The sequence below is a fragment of the Adiantum capillus-veneris genome, chromosome 28 (assembly GCF_014529385.1).
Source record: "Adiantum capillus-veneris isolate H3 chromosome 28, ASM1452938v2, whole genome shotgun sequence".
Taxonomy (NCBI): Eukaryota; Viridiplantae; Streptophyta; class Polypodiopsida; order Polypodiales; family Pteridaceae; genus Adiantum; species Adiantum capillus-veneris.
The window spans coordinates 49,837,888-49,854,224 of record NC_140958.1 but is presented as its reverse complement, the minus strand read 5'-3'; the positions used below and the strand labels follow the sequence as shown (position 1 = coordinate 49,854,224).

General features: G+C 40.6%; 1 protein-coding gene across 1 annotated transcript; it reads left to right on the top strand.

Moving 5' to 3' along the window:
- The first annotated feature begins 10,903 nt into the window (after positions 1-10,903).
- Positions 10,904-11,473, top strand: LOC147420424 (uncharacterized). Its single transcript, XM_086504534.1, has one exon. It carries the CDS (start codon positions 10,904-10,906, stop codon positions 11,471-11,473), a length of 570 nt encoding a protein of 189 aa, XP_086360660.1.
- The last annotated feature ends 4,864 nt before the right edge of the window (positions 11,474-16,337 follow it).

Here is a 16,337-nt window from a genome sequence, read left to right as displayed (position 1 = left end):
AGGCATCAAACCTTTTTGTATTTACGGAACTCCAAGATTGGGAAGAATTTGAATACAAGCGTCTTTTGATTGCATACCCCACTATGTGCATTGTATTGGGAAGAATTTGAATATAAGCGTCTTTTATTGTATCCAAGTTTTGTCTACCTTCTATTGTATGTATGTAGCCATTAGCTTGTTATTGTGAAAATTTGCCTACGTTTAGCACCTTGGCTAAGTGGGGCATGCACTTCCTGATGTATCCATGCTATGTGACTCACTATTGCATGGAAAAAGCATCTACAAAGTGTTAAAAATGGCTTGAAATGCCCCCAAACTGGCTACCACAAGGGCGCGCATTTGGGGCTTCCACAGGCCTATGGATGGACACAATGCGCGCCCTTGTGGCAGCCTTTCCTAGTGCTTTCCAGACACTTTCCAGTGGTTTCCAAACAATTTTGACAAGAAATAAGTATGTTTTGTTTGCTTCAATGCTTCAATTAACATAGATACTTCTTGCAATCATCCCCCCTTAGTCCATGTCAGTCGTATACTCCAAAAAGGGCTAGATATTGCCACATAGTTTACTCTTGTATTTTGTTAATGCAACTTTAGGTATCTGGGGCAAGATGGGCTTAAGGTCACCTGGGTATCCATGTCTTTCTGTTTTACAACTGTGTATTAATGTCTTCTCAGTCTGTTTTGTACCTGGGTATGCTCCTAGATGTGTCCAAATTCATTTGCCACAAGGGCGCGGATTTGCACACTTCATCTGTTGATGGAAGGCCCCAATGCGCGCCCTTGTGGCAGCATATTTTAGGGACTTCCAAGCCCTTTACTAGGCACATCCATAAGTTTGGAAGCCTAGATATAACAAAGTATGCATTTTATAAATTTTAATGCCTGCCAAACCCTTTAGTAGTCATAGCAGAAATTATGGTGCTTCTCATACACAATGGAAGCCCAACATATAATAAATTCAAAACCTTGCAAGAAAGAGAGTCATAGACAACAAAAAGTAGTTTCATTAAAGAAATCAATGCTTTACATGATATCCGGCTTTTGCTTTGGGATCTTTCTAATTACAATTTCCTGGCGCTTGGCCTTTTGGGGTGGCTCCCTGTTAAGTAAAGTGGTTGTGATTTCTTGGGTGTCATTAACCCCTACAGCTTGGTTCATGCCGACATGGGCAATAAGGCACCCACAAAAGTTTACACAGAAAGTGGATATTGCAAAATCTTTCTTTACAAGCACTACAAGGTTGGCCGTTTGGGCAAGTGTTGTTAAACACAACGCCTTGGAGAGTGAACGGAGAGCAAAAATGTTGTAGCGACCATTGGGAGATTAGTCAGCATAGACAAACCCACGACACCAGTGGGAAGTGTGCCGAGGTAGTGAGCAAGTGCCGCTTGAGGTCCGAGCGGCGTCCTCCTCCCCCCTGACCGTTGCGCCCAAGCGTCAACCTCCAGAACATCCTGCAAAACATAGGTTTTCTGAGATAGGGCACAGAATTATGATATAACATTAACAAAATCATTTGTAATAATCAAATGTAAGGGAGCATCTATACCTCTTGTCTACGATCACCATTCACCATGCAAGATTGTGTCGGTTATAGGTTACGTTATAGTTAGCAATGTGAGCGGGATGGAAACACACACAACGCCTCTATAATCACCTGACACACACTCTTGGGATAATACACACACACACACACACACACACACACACACACACACACACACACACACACACACACACACACAACGCCTCTATAATCACCTGACACACACTCTTGGGATAATACACACACACACACACACACACACACACACACACACACTATGGGGCACAACTCGGCTTACAAAATCCACGTGGCTGAGACAGGGAACACACCGATGGAGTGAGAGGAGAGAGACTATCCATCTGCCTACTCAACACACACACACACACACACACACACACACACACACACACATACACAATTCAGCTCAAAGAAGGAATATTTTTTATGCTTAGATACAATTGACCTTGGGTCAATACCAATGGGGCAAATAGATCACACCATATGGATGAAATATGCCAGATACAATTTGAGCAAAGGCTTCAATCACATAGGAGAAACTTACACAACCAAAACATCACAAAAACAATACAAAATTTGGCAAAATGGACAGCACCATTGCATTCAAAATGGCCAAAAGTCCTAGTCTACAATATTAAAGTGCTCAAATCCGAGCTCGGATAAGTAGTTTATGGCCAAAACAGGCTCCAAAAACAGCAAAAATTGAGTTACAGTTTTTTAATGTCCACACTTCACTTTATCCCTTGGGCATCTTTGGCCTTTTGATTGGCCTCAAACAGACCCCGAATAGGCCAAAACCCTTCTACATCCATTCGCACAACTGGCACTAAACTTTTCTCAATCATGCATCCCACAATCACGTAAAGTGACCCCCAAATATAGTTCTCAAAATGAGCTTTTTGCATAATGCATCACAAGAAAACACTCCTGTTGCTTCCTCGCTTATCCACGTTGTCGTGCTGCTTCGCTTCCAAGACAACAAAATGAGCAAAGGAATGCCAATCAGGCTTATTTGAATCCTACATGATTATTCACCAGTTATAAGGGCTTGGTACCAAGCCAATTTTAAGCTAAAAGTGTGCTAGATGTGGCTCTAACGGCCAAAAGATGTCTTGGTAATGCTAAACAGTGAGTATGCTTGAAGTGCTCATAGATGGGATTTTATCGATCAAAATTGAAGTACTCAAAGTGCTCTACAGGCCTGTCTTTATGGCTTCTCAATTGGAGCTACAGATAAGAAGTTATGATAGTTTTATTTGAGTTAGTAGCAGATCCATACCGGATCGAGCACCTACTGATAAAAGGTCAAAAATGATACGAATGCATGGGTCCAAAGTACTCACTTCAACGAGCATGTGTGTCTTTCCAGTTTGTCAATCGGGGTTTCAGTTGGCAAGATATGGCCAGCAACAAAGATCTTCCCATGTACCTTGACTAGCAGGGGACTTTTTTTTATCTTACCTCTATCACCTCAAAAGGTGATTTTCCCGTGGAAGTATGTACAGTGTTATTGTAAGTATACTCCACTAAGGGTAAGTACTTCTCCCATTGGGACTTTTGATCTACTTCTTTGACATAAGCTTTTAGTAGATAAAAAATTGTTAGGTTACCTATTTCACTTTGACCATTTGTTTGAGGATGATAGACCAAAGAGAAGTTTAGCCTTGTAGCTAAATTCTCAAAGAGACCCTTCCTGAAATTATTGGTCACTCTAGGATCTCTATCCAACACTATGGACATTGGCAAGCCATGGTACTTGAAGATTTGTGATATAAAGAGAGTTGCCCTTTGACCTGGGGGATTCACTCTATATACAAAACGAGACGCCACCTGCGAGTGGAAAAATTTGATAAAATCCCTATACACGACTCATATAAGGGAATATGAGCCCCCTTTCTACGCTTATACGAAAGTCAATGTAGAAAACTATCATACCCCTATCTTACATATACAATTTAAGTCTCACATGATCCAACTGAGTAAAACTAGTCAAAGAGCATGTAGCATAGTGACTGACAATGTACTAAGGAACCACTTTTGTTCATAACTAGATGTACCCTCAATGTGTCTTAATTTTACTCTCAAACTATGTGTCTGTTTAGCTTGCACTCTAGCTACTTGTCCATTTTGACCCATCTAAAATACTCAAAGAACATGGTTATAAAGTTGTGTTAGGTTCTCCATGTAAATTTTCATCTATACAAACTCTTACTCTAGCTACTTGTCCATTTTGACCCATCTAGAATACTCAAAAAACATGGTTATAAAGTTGTGTTAGGTTCTCCATGTAAATTTTCATCTATACAAACTCTTACTCTAGCTACTTGTCCATTTTGAGCCATCTAAATTACTCAAAAAACATGGTTGTAAAGTTGTGTTAGGTTCTCCATGTAAATTTTCATCTATACAAACTCTTTATAGCTTTCATCCCTCAACAAATGAACTATAATAACAAAACAAGCAATTGATACAAAGCAGTGTTGGTTCTTGCATGTATCTTGGTAGCTATTGACTCACAAGTTTGAGGGAAGACTCTTTTGGGAAGCCATGATTTTCAAACACAAAAAATTCCTTTCGTTTTTCCCTTTTCTCACTTCCCCCCTGCCCCCCTAAATATGATACCCCCTCCCTTATTTTTAAGCTTAGGAGATAAATTATTGGGGGCCTACCCCTAACTTATACGCTTATGTAACTTGTAAAAAAAACCCCCTCCCCTGCACTTTTCATGGTGAATCCCCCGGGCCCTTTGATGGGCTTTGATAGTCTTTTTGACAGGTATGAAATGTACTTGTTTGCTAAACCTGTCTACTATCATCCATATCCTGTATTCCCATCGATAGACTTGGGCAATCCAAAGATAAAATCCATGGATATACTCTCCCATGGGGAATTAAGGATTGGAAAAGATTGGAAAAGGTTGAGGTTGCTTCATCTTTTGGCATACCACACATCTTGAAACGTACATACTCTTGTATGTTTACTTTCATGGTAGGCCAATAGAAATATGTTTCTATCCCTTTTAGGGTATACTAAATCCCTCTATGCCTTGCATAAGGAGGATCATGAGATTCATACATTACTTTCTCGCGTAGTGACTTAGTAATGCATAGTCTATTGCCATAGACAAGATACCCATCTTGTAGGGTAAATGGTTCTTCCTTCTCCCTAGTGCAAGGGCTAAAACCACATCTCTAAAATTGGGATCAATAGCCTATTCATCTATCATAAGACCAAACGTAGTGCGAAATGTGGTCTTTACAATGTCTTGATCAACCTTATTTGATGGTAGCCACGTTTTAGGTCAATCCTATCGAAATAGGTTAATGTGGAGCATCTCAAAGTCTACTTGGAAAGAGTTTGAGAATGTCCAAAATCACTTTCTTACAAAATTTCCACAAGCTAAGACACAAAGACTATAAATTATCCTATCTCTCAACTTTTTACAAGTGCATGGGAAGCAAGAAAAAGAAGGTAAAAGATGACAAAAAGCAAGATCTTGAGCATGAGATGGATGCAAGAGATAAAGAAGTGTTTCCAAAGATGGAATGCATTATACTTTTTACATGATGCCTTGAGAGATTCCCGAGTGAATAAAGATTTTCTACATGACAATGTACTCCAATTTGGGAGGAATTTGGTGGGTCATGCTTCATACACTTTTGCATAGTTATAAGGGCTAAAATGTATTGATTGGTGTGATCGAACTATGGAGTGTCGTATGCTAAGACAGAAGTGTTTTTGATTATATGTTTGCGCGCGAATTTCAAGCGCTAAAATTGCCTCGTGTCCCTAAAAACTACACAATGGTGATCCGTTTGGCAATACGGTAAGCCATAAAGCTTTCCCACAAGGCATAGCATTGTGGGCAAGCTCTATGGCTTTCCGTTTTGCCAAAAGGATCTCCATTGTGTTGTCTATATTTCTGCGAGTGGTTTTGAGGCCATAAAATCACTTTGCAACCCTAAAAACAACACAATGGTGAGTCGTTTGCCAAATTGGCAAGCCATAGACCTTGCTGACATTGCATATGCATTGTGGGCAATCTGTATGGATTTCCGTTTTGGTAAACACCTCACCATTGTGCTGTTTTTATGTTAGGTTAGGTTAGGAAGTGGCAACTCCCATCTTATATGGTGCTGGAAGTGGCAACACTCAGCTAGCTGTACTGGCACCTTATACATGTTCACATGAAAACAAAGAGCCATGATGAAAAGCCTACCTCATCGACATGACAAGAGAACTTTGTAGGCCAAGCTCCTCCCTATTCACTCTGGTGGTACAACGTTGACAATATCACTATTTTCCCCATCTGCATATCGGAATCGGCCTTCTTTTGCAGTGAAGCCTGAATATCTAATTATAATCCTACCTGCACCTTCCCCGCGTAGCGATCATAGCAGCTTTGTGTGCAACAGGACCTAGTTCCCAGCTGAACACTATATCTACCTTCAACTACGGCCTTACTCAGCTAGTTTCTGCATGCGCAACTAGTTATGGCTAGCAATATGCCGCTCCAAGTATAGCTCATGCAAATTCAACAACCATATTGTGCCCTCTGTCATCCTTCAATGTTCATGGATACCATGATATGCAGCAGGTCCCCACGCCTAAATCTCAAGATTCACAACAATTCTTTTCCTCGTAGTAAATTTCTCGTGCAGTAGCAAGCCGGGCAAAACCAAAAAGGATCAATATTGGAGACCTTTCAAACCCTGGTTATATTTTGCAAATCATCAACCTGGAGGGTGGTTTGGATGCTTTCCAACGTGATGAGCACTCTCAAAGATCATATATTTTGTGAGATCAACCCATGGCAGAGGTCTGTTCTAGTGCTTCTGAAATAGAAGATATCAGATTTCAATCAATGATAAATTGGACTATTTTAATTAATCTCAAGTCGAATCACAAAAACCCATTGCCTTTGCAGACCCATCCCAACACTTTTTTTGTTGATGCTATCAGGTTGTTGGCGTTGCAGACAGCGGTCGAAGAGTAAACGTCAAAGTTGACAAGACTAGGACAGAAAAGCTTAGCAGCATCGATCAGACCAAAGCTTATGATAGATCCTCAAGTAATTAATCTTATTGCTTCAATGCTTGCACTTTTAGCACAGAGTGTGAGGGGATTAGTGGTAGACAGCTCAATGTCAAGGGAAACGCATTGGGGAATATTGCCACTACTGCAAGTCCCTGTTCTGATGAGCCATTTGCTTCAGTCGCACTCCTCGTCTATATTTTTTGATAGCCTATCTAAAATTTTTATGATAGGAACATCTCTCATGACCAATTCAATGCAGAAGATGATGTCTGTGGGAGGAAGTTGGTCAATGTCTAGCTGCAAGCAGATGCACGACTAGCATTGCAACAGAAGTCAATCATGCAGGTGCCTATGTGGCTGCTGACCAAGATCAAAAGAATAGTCAAAGAGAAAAAGCGTAAGGTAATTCTTTTTTCCACACAAAGAAGTTTCATGCTGGAGAAGCCAAAGAACACCGACTATGGAGTAATGGCTCTGCAGATAAGTATACCAATATGTAAACACCTATTAGCCTCTAGCGCTGCTGGCCATTCAACAACTGGGTGTGATAGAAAAAGCTTTCCACACAATATGGCCAATATTGCAACATGTAAAGAGATTCTCTTGCTAACCCGTGTTCATGCGGTAGCCAATGCAGGTGCAATTGAGATTAGCGACAACAATATACTGCAGCGTTGCTCTTCAGCAGCTGCATATGAATTAGGTAATGCTGATGGTGTGGATTTGAACGCACAACATATATTTCTTCGGAGCTCCCTTCTTGCCAATAACCACGATTTGGTGATGGATCCTATGAGCAAAGGTCCATGTACGCAGCAGTTATTGGATCAAGTTCAGATGGCTGCAGATTGCAGACATTAGTTTGGTATTGTATCCAACACAAACCCTCATTTTCCCTTGGAGGAAAGCTACTCCGAGGCAGGCAGTCAAAATCTATTCATGTCTTCTCAAAGGTATTTTGTGCAGCAGGCGGTCGAGATAGAAACTCCATATAGGAGCTATAGTATGCTGAACAAGCCGAGTGCAATTATCGTCAACAATGACTTAACATTCCATAGCACAAGGCCTACTGCTATTAATATATTGTCTAAATGCAGAACCATCTTCAGCGTCAAGAGGACAGAGTTTGTCTACTGTTGAATGCATTTTCCAACCTCAAGACACAAAAGATATTTTATTTAGTTATACACTCAATATATCATATATGTTAGGTTCAAAGCGCCCTCTTGTGCAAATACATTCCTCATGATGTTGCATCTTATCTTGGTTTTCTTGTAGAGACGAGTTAGCTTTCTTTGCATCTATTAGTGGCTTACAATGTAAGATCCATTACATCGGCAAAAATTCGAGGAGGATTGTCTTGACAGAGGGGTTGGCTAGGGTGCGGTGCTGCGGATTGGAAGGCCGCCAATGCTTGAGAAGGAGAGCTGGTTGAATGGGGTGGTGGCGGCCCCATCAATTGGACCAAACATGTGGAATCTAACTGTATGCAAAAAAGGGCTAGATTTCTCGCAATCTTTATGCCGCCACCTCAATTCCATCATTAACAAAACTACTAGTACCTCTGTCGTGAGCACTCACTTCTGCATCTTTTGGAGGGATCGCACCTTGATAGCCTTCAATTTGCATCTTTTGACTAGAGATATCACTTTCTAATGGATGGTTGTTGCACCCCTTGCATGTAGAAAGTGGTTATTGGAGGCCCAAAATCGATGGATCTTTAGAGTTGTTTTTTCCTCATTGTACTGCTCAAAGCACGGGACTCACGTACGCTCAATGCAGAAAACAAATCTATTTCTCTTGAAAGTGAGATCATCGTCAAAGGCATCAATAGATATTTTACAATTTTTCGTGACGCGCTTGATTATGCAGTCTCTTGGCCACAAAAACACACCCATTATACCCTCACCTTCGAGCGGTGTTGAATAGAATTGCCACTTGATTGAGATCCTGATTAAAACCCCTTGGAAATAACATACGACAAACGGATTGAAAAATTTGACGTTGTGTTTCCTTGAAGTACGGTAGGATGATGTGTTGAAAAGTATAACATGGGGCATTTACAAGTTCTAGTTGGTCATAGCTTGTCACAATGCCTAGTAGACAGCTGAATGCAAGGTAGTATGGGCTTCATAACTACTAAATATGACAACGTCTCCACCATTTTCTGGCTCACTTTTCAAGGTGAATGATGTCGAGCGGAACGCCACCCGTACTAATGCCTATGAGCATCACGTAATAGTAGTTCGCCAAATGCACGTTTCGATTATTGATGAGCGGATTGAATATAGTGCCTTTCGCTATGGGGATGCGGACCTCAAGATGCCCATATCATGTGCAGTTAGGAAGCACGATACGTAACGTGTGCTTGTCAACAAGGAGGCAAGAAGACATAATTGTTGATCAAAGCAACTTACAACACACACATGTGCACGTGCACACGAGGCACGCAGGCGCGCGCACATACACACACACACACAGGGACAAGGTAATACTGATCAGAGGACATGGAACATAGAGTTACATCTTCATGTTTTGTGTATGGCCGGGAGGACATATATTTACAACACTGCACGTTCTAATTGCACGAGCGCGACTCCATCTCAGCAACACTACAAGGTCTGTTATATGTATCCAATTTCCCATGCGCATGTGTTTACTTGGCGCAACACATTAACGCTACGGAGCAGGACACGGCTTCCGTTTCTAATAATTTTTTGGAGAGACCACAGTGCGAGCTCTCCACCATACTTGTGTAGGGTACCTCTACATGATGTGCATTGTAAACTTTGCACTTCCAATCTTTGACATTTCATTGCAACACGATTTGTTTAACTATTCACATTGCTTTTTTGTAGTTAAACTCAAATATTGGCATGTAGATCGGACAATCAAAAAGCAGGAGTACAACATTGCAGGTCAGTAAGGCACCTCATTTATTGTTGCAACTCATTCATACTTTTATCTGTTTGCTTGTTTTATAATTATCCGCATTACTTCCTTTACTTCGGTTTGTTTGGATCTCATTTTCATAGCAATACACTCGATCGATGTTGATCAACATTTGCACATGTTAGTTATACACACAACTCTTTGCATACGGTTGCTAGCCAATGCATGTGAGAGTGAATACACAAGTAGTGAATGCATGTGGTGTATCAAAGTAGTGAATTGACCTTGTCCATCCTTACTTTAGCTCTAAATAGTTGATATTATACTAGGTGTCTAAGTTATTGATTCCATACTATATATGTCCTCGTTTCCCAGTACTAGGTGTCAGTATGAAGTTGTCAAGACCTACAAGATTACAGTCCAAGCATCAATATGCTAGGCCATGGTCTAAAATTACTGCATTGTATAAAGGTTGGAGCATGCAATGTGACATCTTTGCTCACAATCTAAAAATATGTAGTCACGCATGGGAGCTTTGTAACAAATGCCATATATTCACAAGCTCGATCCAGAGGCTACTTGCAAGTTTATACAAGATGTCATGCTTGGTAAGACATGCAACGGACCTTAAATTGCTTATGTTCTTGACCATTATTTGTACTTCCTAGATGAGATCAAGTGTACCTTGGGTGCATGTATTCTAGATGAATCAAACTGCCATTACAAAACTTGAAATGAATGTCAATTTGAATGTGTCATGTTATATTCTATAGATGTTATATAGCAAGGCCCACCAAGGAAGACTAGTTTCTCTACTAGAGCCCATCAAAAACCCAATAATCGAGCATCTTTGTGTCTAGAAAGAATTTTTGTGCATCATTGAGCTTGAGTGCAAAGAATCTATCATTGAGATTTGAATGGTTTCTCTACTAGAGCCTATGAAAAACCCAATAATCGAGCATCTTTGTGTCTAAGGAAAAAAACTCCAAGTCCGCTTTTGTTTGGTTTGTGGGCAGATCAATAGAGGCAAGAGAGCATCGCAGCCTGCAGGAAACCCGCTGCATGCATGCTCATCTACGACCTCATGCAACGTCAAGTTCATTGCGCACGTGTCTACTGTTTCAATTGCGCACGTGTGGTGCCGGGTCATCGCTCATCTGATGATGGATGATGGTTGCTGATATACAAAGTCAACATCCGGCAGGCCAGGTCAAAGTCAACATCCGCCAGGCCAGGCGCTATTATATACATAGCTGCACCAGCACCAATACTCTTATCAAGCAACAACTCTCTCATAAGACTCTCTCTCTCTCTCTCAACTGATCATCTCTCCCTTTCTCTGTGGCTCGCACACGCACCTGCCACGCCACGTCAGCCCGCACACACACACACACACAAATCGAGGCCATCATGCATAATCACTCTCAAGGGTCAGCTAATGCGTTGTTGTTGAAGAGGCAGCAGTCGATCCAGGTCGCCCTAAACGTTGCCCTCATGTTGTTAATACTCGTGATGCCAGCAGCCCACGCAGGACGGGCGGCATCCTGGAGCATCGTGCAGTCCAGGCCCCTGGAGTACTATGTCCAAGTGGGGCTGGGCCCCCCTGACATGGACACCCTCATCGCTCCCATTGACCCCACCGGCTCCACGGGCACCTTCGGCCAGACACAGCTCTTCGCCTTCAATGTCACGCACGGCGCTGACCCAGCCTCCACGCTGCTCGGCTCCATGCGTGGTTACACCGTCCAAGCCAGCTCCACCGCCGACTTCCACGGCGTCGAAGTGGAGGTCCTCGCCTTCGACGATGGCTCGCTCAATGGCACCATCAGCCTGCAAGGCCTCATCAACGCTGGCACTAACGACATCGCCATTGTTGGCGGTACCGGAAACTTTCGAGGCGCTCGCGGCTACGGCATCGTCACCTTCCTCAACTCCACTGCCACCCTTGCACTTTACCACCACCAACTCTTCTTCCTCTAGATGACAGATGACAGCTTCCTAATATCACCCTTTGCGCAGGCCGTAGAAGCTTAACTCACCCAACCTTTAATATGCACTGCCATATAACACTTACACTTGACAGCAGCTCACCCATCAACTGTACCATTTTGTGTTCATAAAATATACAAAGAGCTAACGCTTGAACATATAAAAATAGTCCATTGGATATGTAGAATGCAGCAGATAGGTTTAGGTCAAATACTCTTATTTTACCTCATGATTGATGTATGCTTGGATAAATGACATTGTGCAACCTCATATACTAGGACATTTCTAATTTGCGTACATTTGAATATAGAAAGATGGTGTATTAGATCACCTACACACCTTGGGAGTATTTGACTCTCAAAACAATTTTCTAGCACATGAAATTTGTGCAATTAATGGGTAGTACGACTATTAAAATTCAACGTATAGCTTCTATCATGCACTAATTTTTTGAGAGGTTGTGCCACCAATTTCCCTGAACCATCCAATAATCTTCTTCACCTCATGATCCAATGTGATATTGATGTGATGCATGTCCAATTGATATGATGAGTGGAGTTTATCTCCACTTAATCACCTAGTAGACATACCTACAACCCCCAATTATGGATACTCCCTTTGTGATACCTTTCGAGTGTGATTAAGAGATTTTTTAAAACAAAAATTGATAGAGTTTCTTTTGTAGCCACGCTCTCATGCTAGTTTTATCATTATTATTTTAAATTACATAGGGTTTCTTTTGTAGCCATGCTCTTATACTAGTTTTATCATTAATCTATTTAAATTTCATAGGCTTTCCTTTGTCCACACCCTCTCAAGCTAGTTTTCATCTGAAAAGCAAGTACCATCTATTCAGTGTAGTGTTCCCACACAATTTGAGGCTTTGAAATCTAAACTTTTCTTCATTGTATCTCAATTATAGACTCGCACAAACCCAAAGCTTTGAATATCCATAAGGTGCACAAAACTCGCACATCCACATTAGAATTGGAAAGAATTGAAAAACGAGGATAAATGCCACCACTTGTCCAATTGATCATATTTAATACACTAAAATATGATAATAGCCCCACTCTGTAACAGAATATGGCTATAACATTGATTGGATGGGAATTAAATTAACAATAGTGAGCATTTCCTTAAAAGAATTCTTAAAGAGCATAAGGAGAGCATTGGATTAAAGGTAGAAAAATGAACATTACACCTAGTTAGCTTGGCATGAACAATACTTGTAAGAGAGAGAGAGAGAGAGAGAGAGAGAGAGAGAGAGAGAGAAAGAGAAAATTAGAGAAATTGACAATAGTTGAAGACGAGATTTACTTGAAGCCGATTCCCCCCTTCAAAAGGATTTTGTATTATAGATTCTCCCTTAAAGAGAGACTTGATACAGAACCTCTTTGTGCTCCTTGAGAGCTTGTTGATGCATGAAGATGGTAAACTTCATGCACCAAATTTATGCCAGTAACTACCTTGCAAAAACATTAACTTGTCCTCAGCCTTAATCACAAGACCTCAAAGAACTTCAAAGGTGGAGAGAGCTAGCAGGGTGTGAGGGATGGGAAGAGGAAAAAGAAGTACCATACGAGAAAGAAGTAGTTTCCTCACGATAGATTACTCTTGGAGCTTAGCTTAGCATAGTAATATAGATGGTAGAGAAGATGAGCATGCCATTGAAGCTTGACTCTTGGTTAGATTTGCATCCCATAGCCAAGAGGTGTTGGTGTAGGTTCTCTACTTTTCAAACTTGGAGAAGGAGATGGAGTAATTCTTGCTCAACACAATGAGAGAGAGTATGAGTGTCATGTGAGAATAAGCCAAAATGAGTCCCCTCCTTGCCTAGGTAGACCCCTCTGTCTCTTTACTCATGCTTGATCACTATTGGCCTTTGCCAAGCCTGGCCAATCACAGGCTATGATCATTTCAAGCAATAGAGATAGCATTTGGACACGTTTCCTTCTCTTCCCTTTTGAGAGAAAGAGCTTAGTAATTAATAAAATGCATCTAAATTCTCATTGGAACTCCCTAAAGACCATCCAATAGAATTCATGCACACCTTGAGTACAACATGGGTAGCTGCTTGACATGTGTCCTTCTTGCCTCTTAAGTCTCGGGCTTGCCTTGAGTGTGTGTGTGTGTGTGTGTGTGTTCTCTCTCATGTCCCTACCTTTAGGGATCGTCCCCTCCTTTGTAGGAGTCATGCTTGACTTTGAACACCTCAAGCACCTTAGTCATCAAGCACGAGAAGCACCTCAAGCACCTTAGTCAACCCAAGCAAGGCAAGCACCTCAAGCACATACCTAGCTTGCCTAAGCTTTAAAGTACCTAAAGGTCATAGGTCTAAGGACTTTTAACACTAACCTTTGGAGGTCTTTTAATCTCCATTATCTGCTCATTTCTCTTTGATAGACCAGATCTCTTTTGGACCCTTAATGAGAGGTAGCCTTCTCTCCCTTTTGGTTTCTTGTTGAGATAGATCTAAAACCACATATCTATATTCTAACTCTTGTTCCCTTTCATTTTCCCATATAAATGCTCAGTTCAATATGAGAAAATCATAACATATGTAGATATTAGATTTTATGACATTACACTACAAGAGGTCACTTAAATTTTGCCGCCAAATTATGGATGACAATGGCGGGCGTCGGTATTTGTGCAGATAAGTATGGAGGGAGATGAACACTTTAAACATTTTCATCTTCAAATTTTTCACGCTTGTATCAATGATTTTTTTGACGCTTATATAGATATGGATTCCGATGTTTAATCTTGCGTCTGCAAGAGCGTCTGTACTGACAGAACCTGCAAAAACCGAAATGCGAGTCTTTCCCTGAGCATTTCTCTAATTTGTGTGCCTCTTCTCTTGGTCTCGTCCTCCTCACCTAGTGCAGATCTCGTGCCCAAAAACTTGCCGGAGGTGAGAATGTTGCTTGTTGACTACTCCTTCGTATCCATTAGGAATAGAATGGGGTCTATGAGGGCCTCTTTATTTGGCAGTTTAAAGAAGTCAAACCTTTAGTATTAAGAAAGTAATCAAAGGACAACTTTTGAATTCAAACAGGCCAAACAACTAGCTTATTTGAATTCAAATTTCCCCCCCAAAATGGAATTAAAAATCTAGCAAGTAAAACCATATCATCTAGCATATCTATGGAAAGAGCACAATGCGTAGATTGTAGATCTATCATCTTTGCTCAAATCGAAGATCATATGTGGGAGTTATGGAAGGCCAAAAATCATAAAATTGTCCACCTCCTTTTTGGGGGGAAAAGTGCATCCTTTGACCACTCTTACACATCTCTTACACACCCACCATTCTAGCACACATGGCATATACCTATTTGTCAAAATGTTAATCACTTCCATATGCTCATGGCAAATAAAGAGGCCCTCCTATACCCCATCCTCTTCCTAATGAAGCTGAGATTCTTTTCAAGTTTGTTTGTAGGTTTATGGTTTAGTGTTTAACAAAGTGTGTGTGTGTGTGTGTGTGTGTTTTTTTTTTTTTTTTTTTCTGCAGGTTTGAAGACGTTTACAAGACCCTTGTTTTGCTCAAAAAGGCTGCCTGCGAGTGCTCAAAAGTTTTATACATATTAAATTACTTTAAAATTATATTGTATATTGACAAAATAAAATTTCTTTAATTAGGATTTCTATGCTTAAATTTTCATGCAATTTTGTTTAGAAATTATGCTTTGAAAAAATTGTTTTGAAAATATGGTTTGGGGTAATTTTGATTTGAAATTATGCTACGGAAAAATTTTGTATGCTTTGAAGAAAATTTGTTTCAAAATTATGCTATGGAAAAATTTTGTTTTGAAGAAATTTTGGTTTGAAATTACGCTACCATCTCATCATCATCATGCGATTGATGAGGTTTAGGTTATAGGTTTTGGTAAGGTGTAGTTTTGGTTATAGGATAGGTTAGGGTCTAGGTTATATGTTCAATTATAGGTCATACGTTAGGTTAGATTAGGTTACGTTAGATTAGTTTATAGGTTAATTAGGTTAGGTAAACTTATAGGCTAGGTTAGATTAGCTTATAGGTTAGGTTCTAGGTTAGGTTGGGTTATAAGTTATATACTAGGTTAGGTTATAGGTCAAGTTTAAGCAACATGTTAGGTTATAGGTTAGGTTAATTAGGTTAGGTTATCAGTTGTGCATCAAATGCTAGGTTAGGTTATAGTTTAAGCTAACTAATGATTAGATTATAGGTTTGGTTGGAAAAAAATATGATGCTTCCAACTGAAACATTGGCGGCCCATAACCATGATGTAAATAGCTTCCAAATTTATCAAAGGAAGATCTAATTAAGATAACGCCTTGACAGCAATGGTTGGATTAGAATACACACCATTCACCATGCAAGATTGTATCGGTTATAGGTTAGGTTATAGTTAGCGATGTGGGTGGTATGGAAACACACAAACACAACGCCTCTATAATCACCTAACACACACTCTTGGGATAATACACAGACACACACACTATGAGGGACCACTCGGCTTACAAAATCAATCTGGCTGAGACAGGGACCACACCGATGGAGTGAGAGGAGAGAGACTATCCATCTGCCCACTCAACACACATACACACACGTGTATACACAAATCAGCTGGGAAAAGTGAATCCTTTGACCACTCTTACATATCTCTTACACACCCACCATTATAGCACACATGGCATACACCTATTTGTCAAAATGTTAATCACTTCCATATGCTCATGGCAAATAAAGAGGCCCTCCTATACCCCATCCTCTTCCTAATGAAGCTGAGATTCTTTTGAAGTTTTCTTGTAGGTTTATGGTTTAGAGTTTAACATAGTGTGTGTGTGTGTGTGTGTGTGTGTGCGC

Excerpts from the sequence above, each read along its gene's own strand:
- LOC147420424 (XM_086504534.1), top strand. The coding sequence starts at position 10,904 with ATGCATAATCACTCTCAAGGGTCAGCTAATGCGTTGTTGTTGAAGAGG.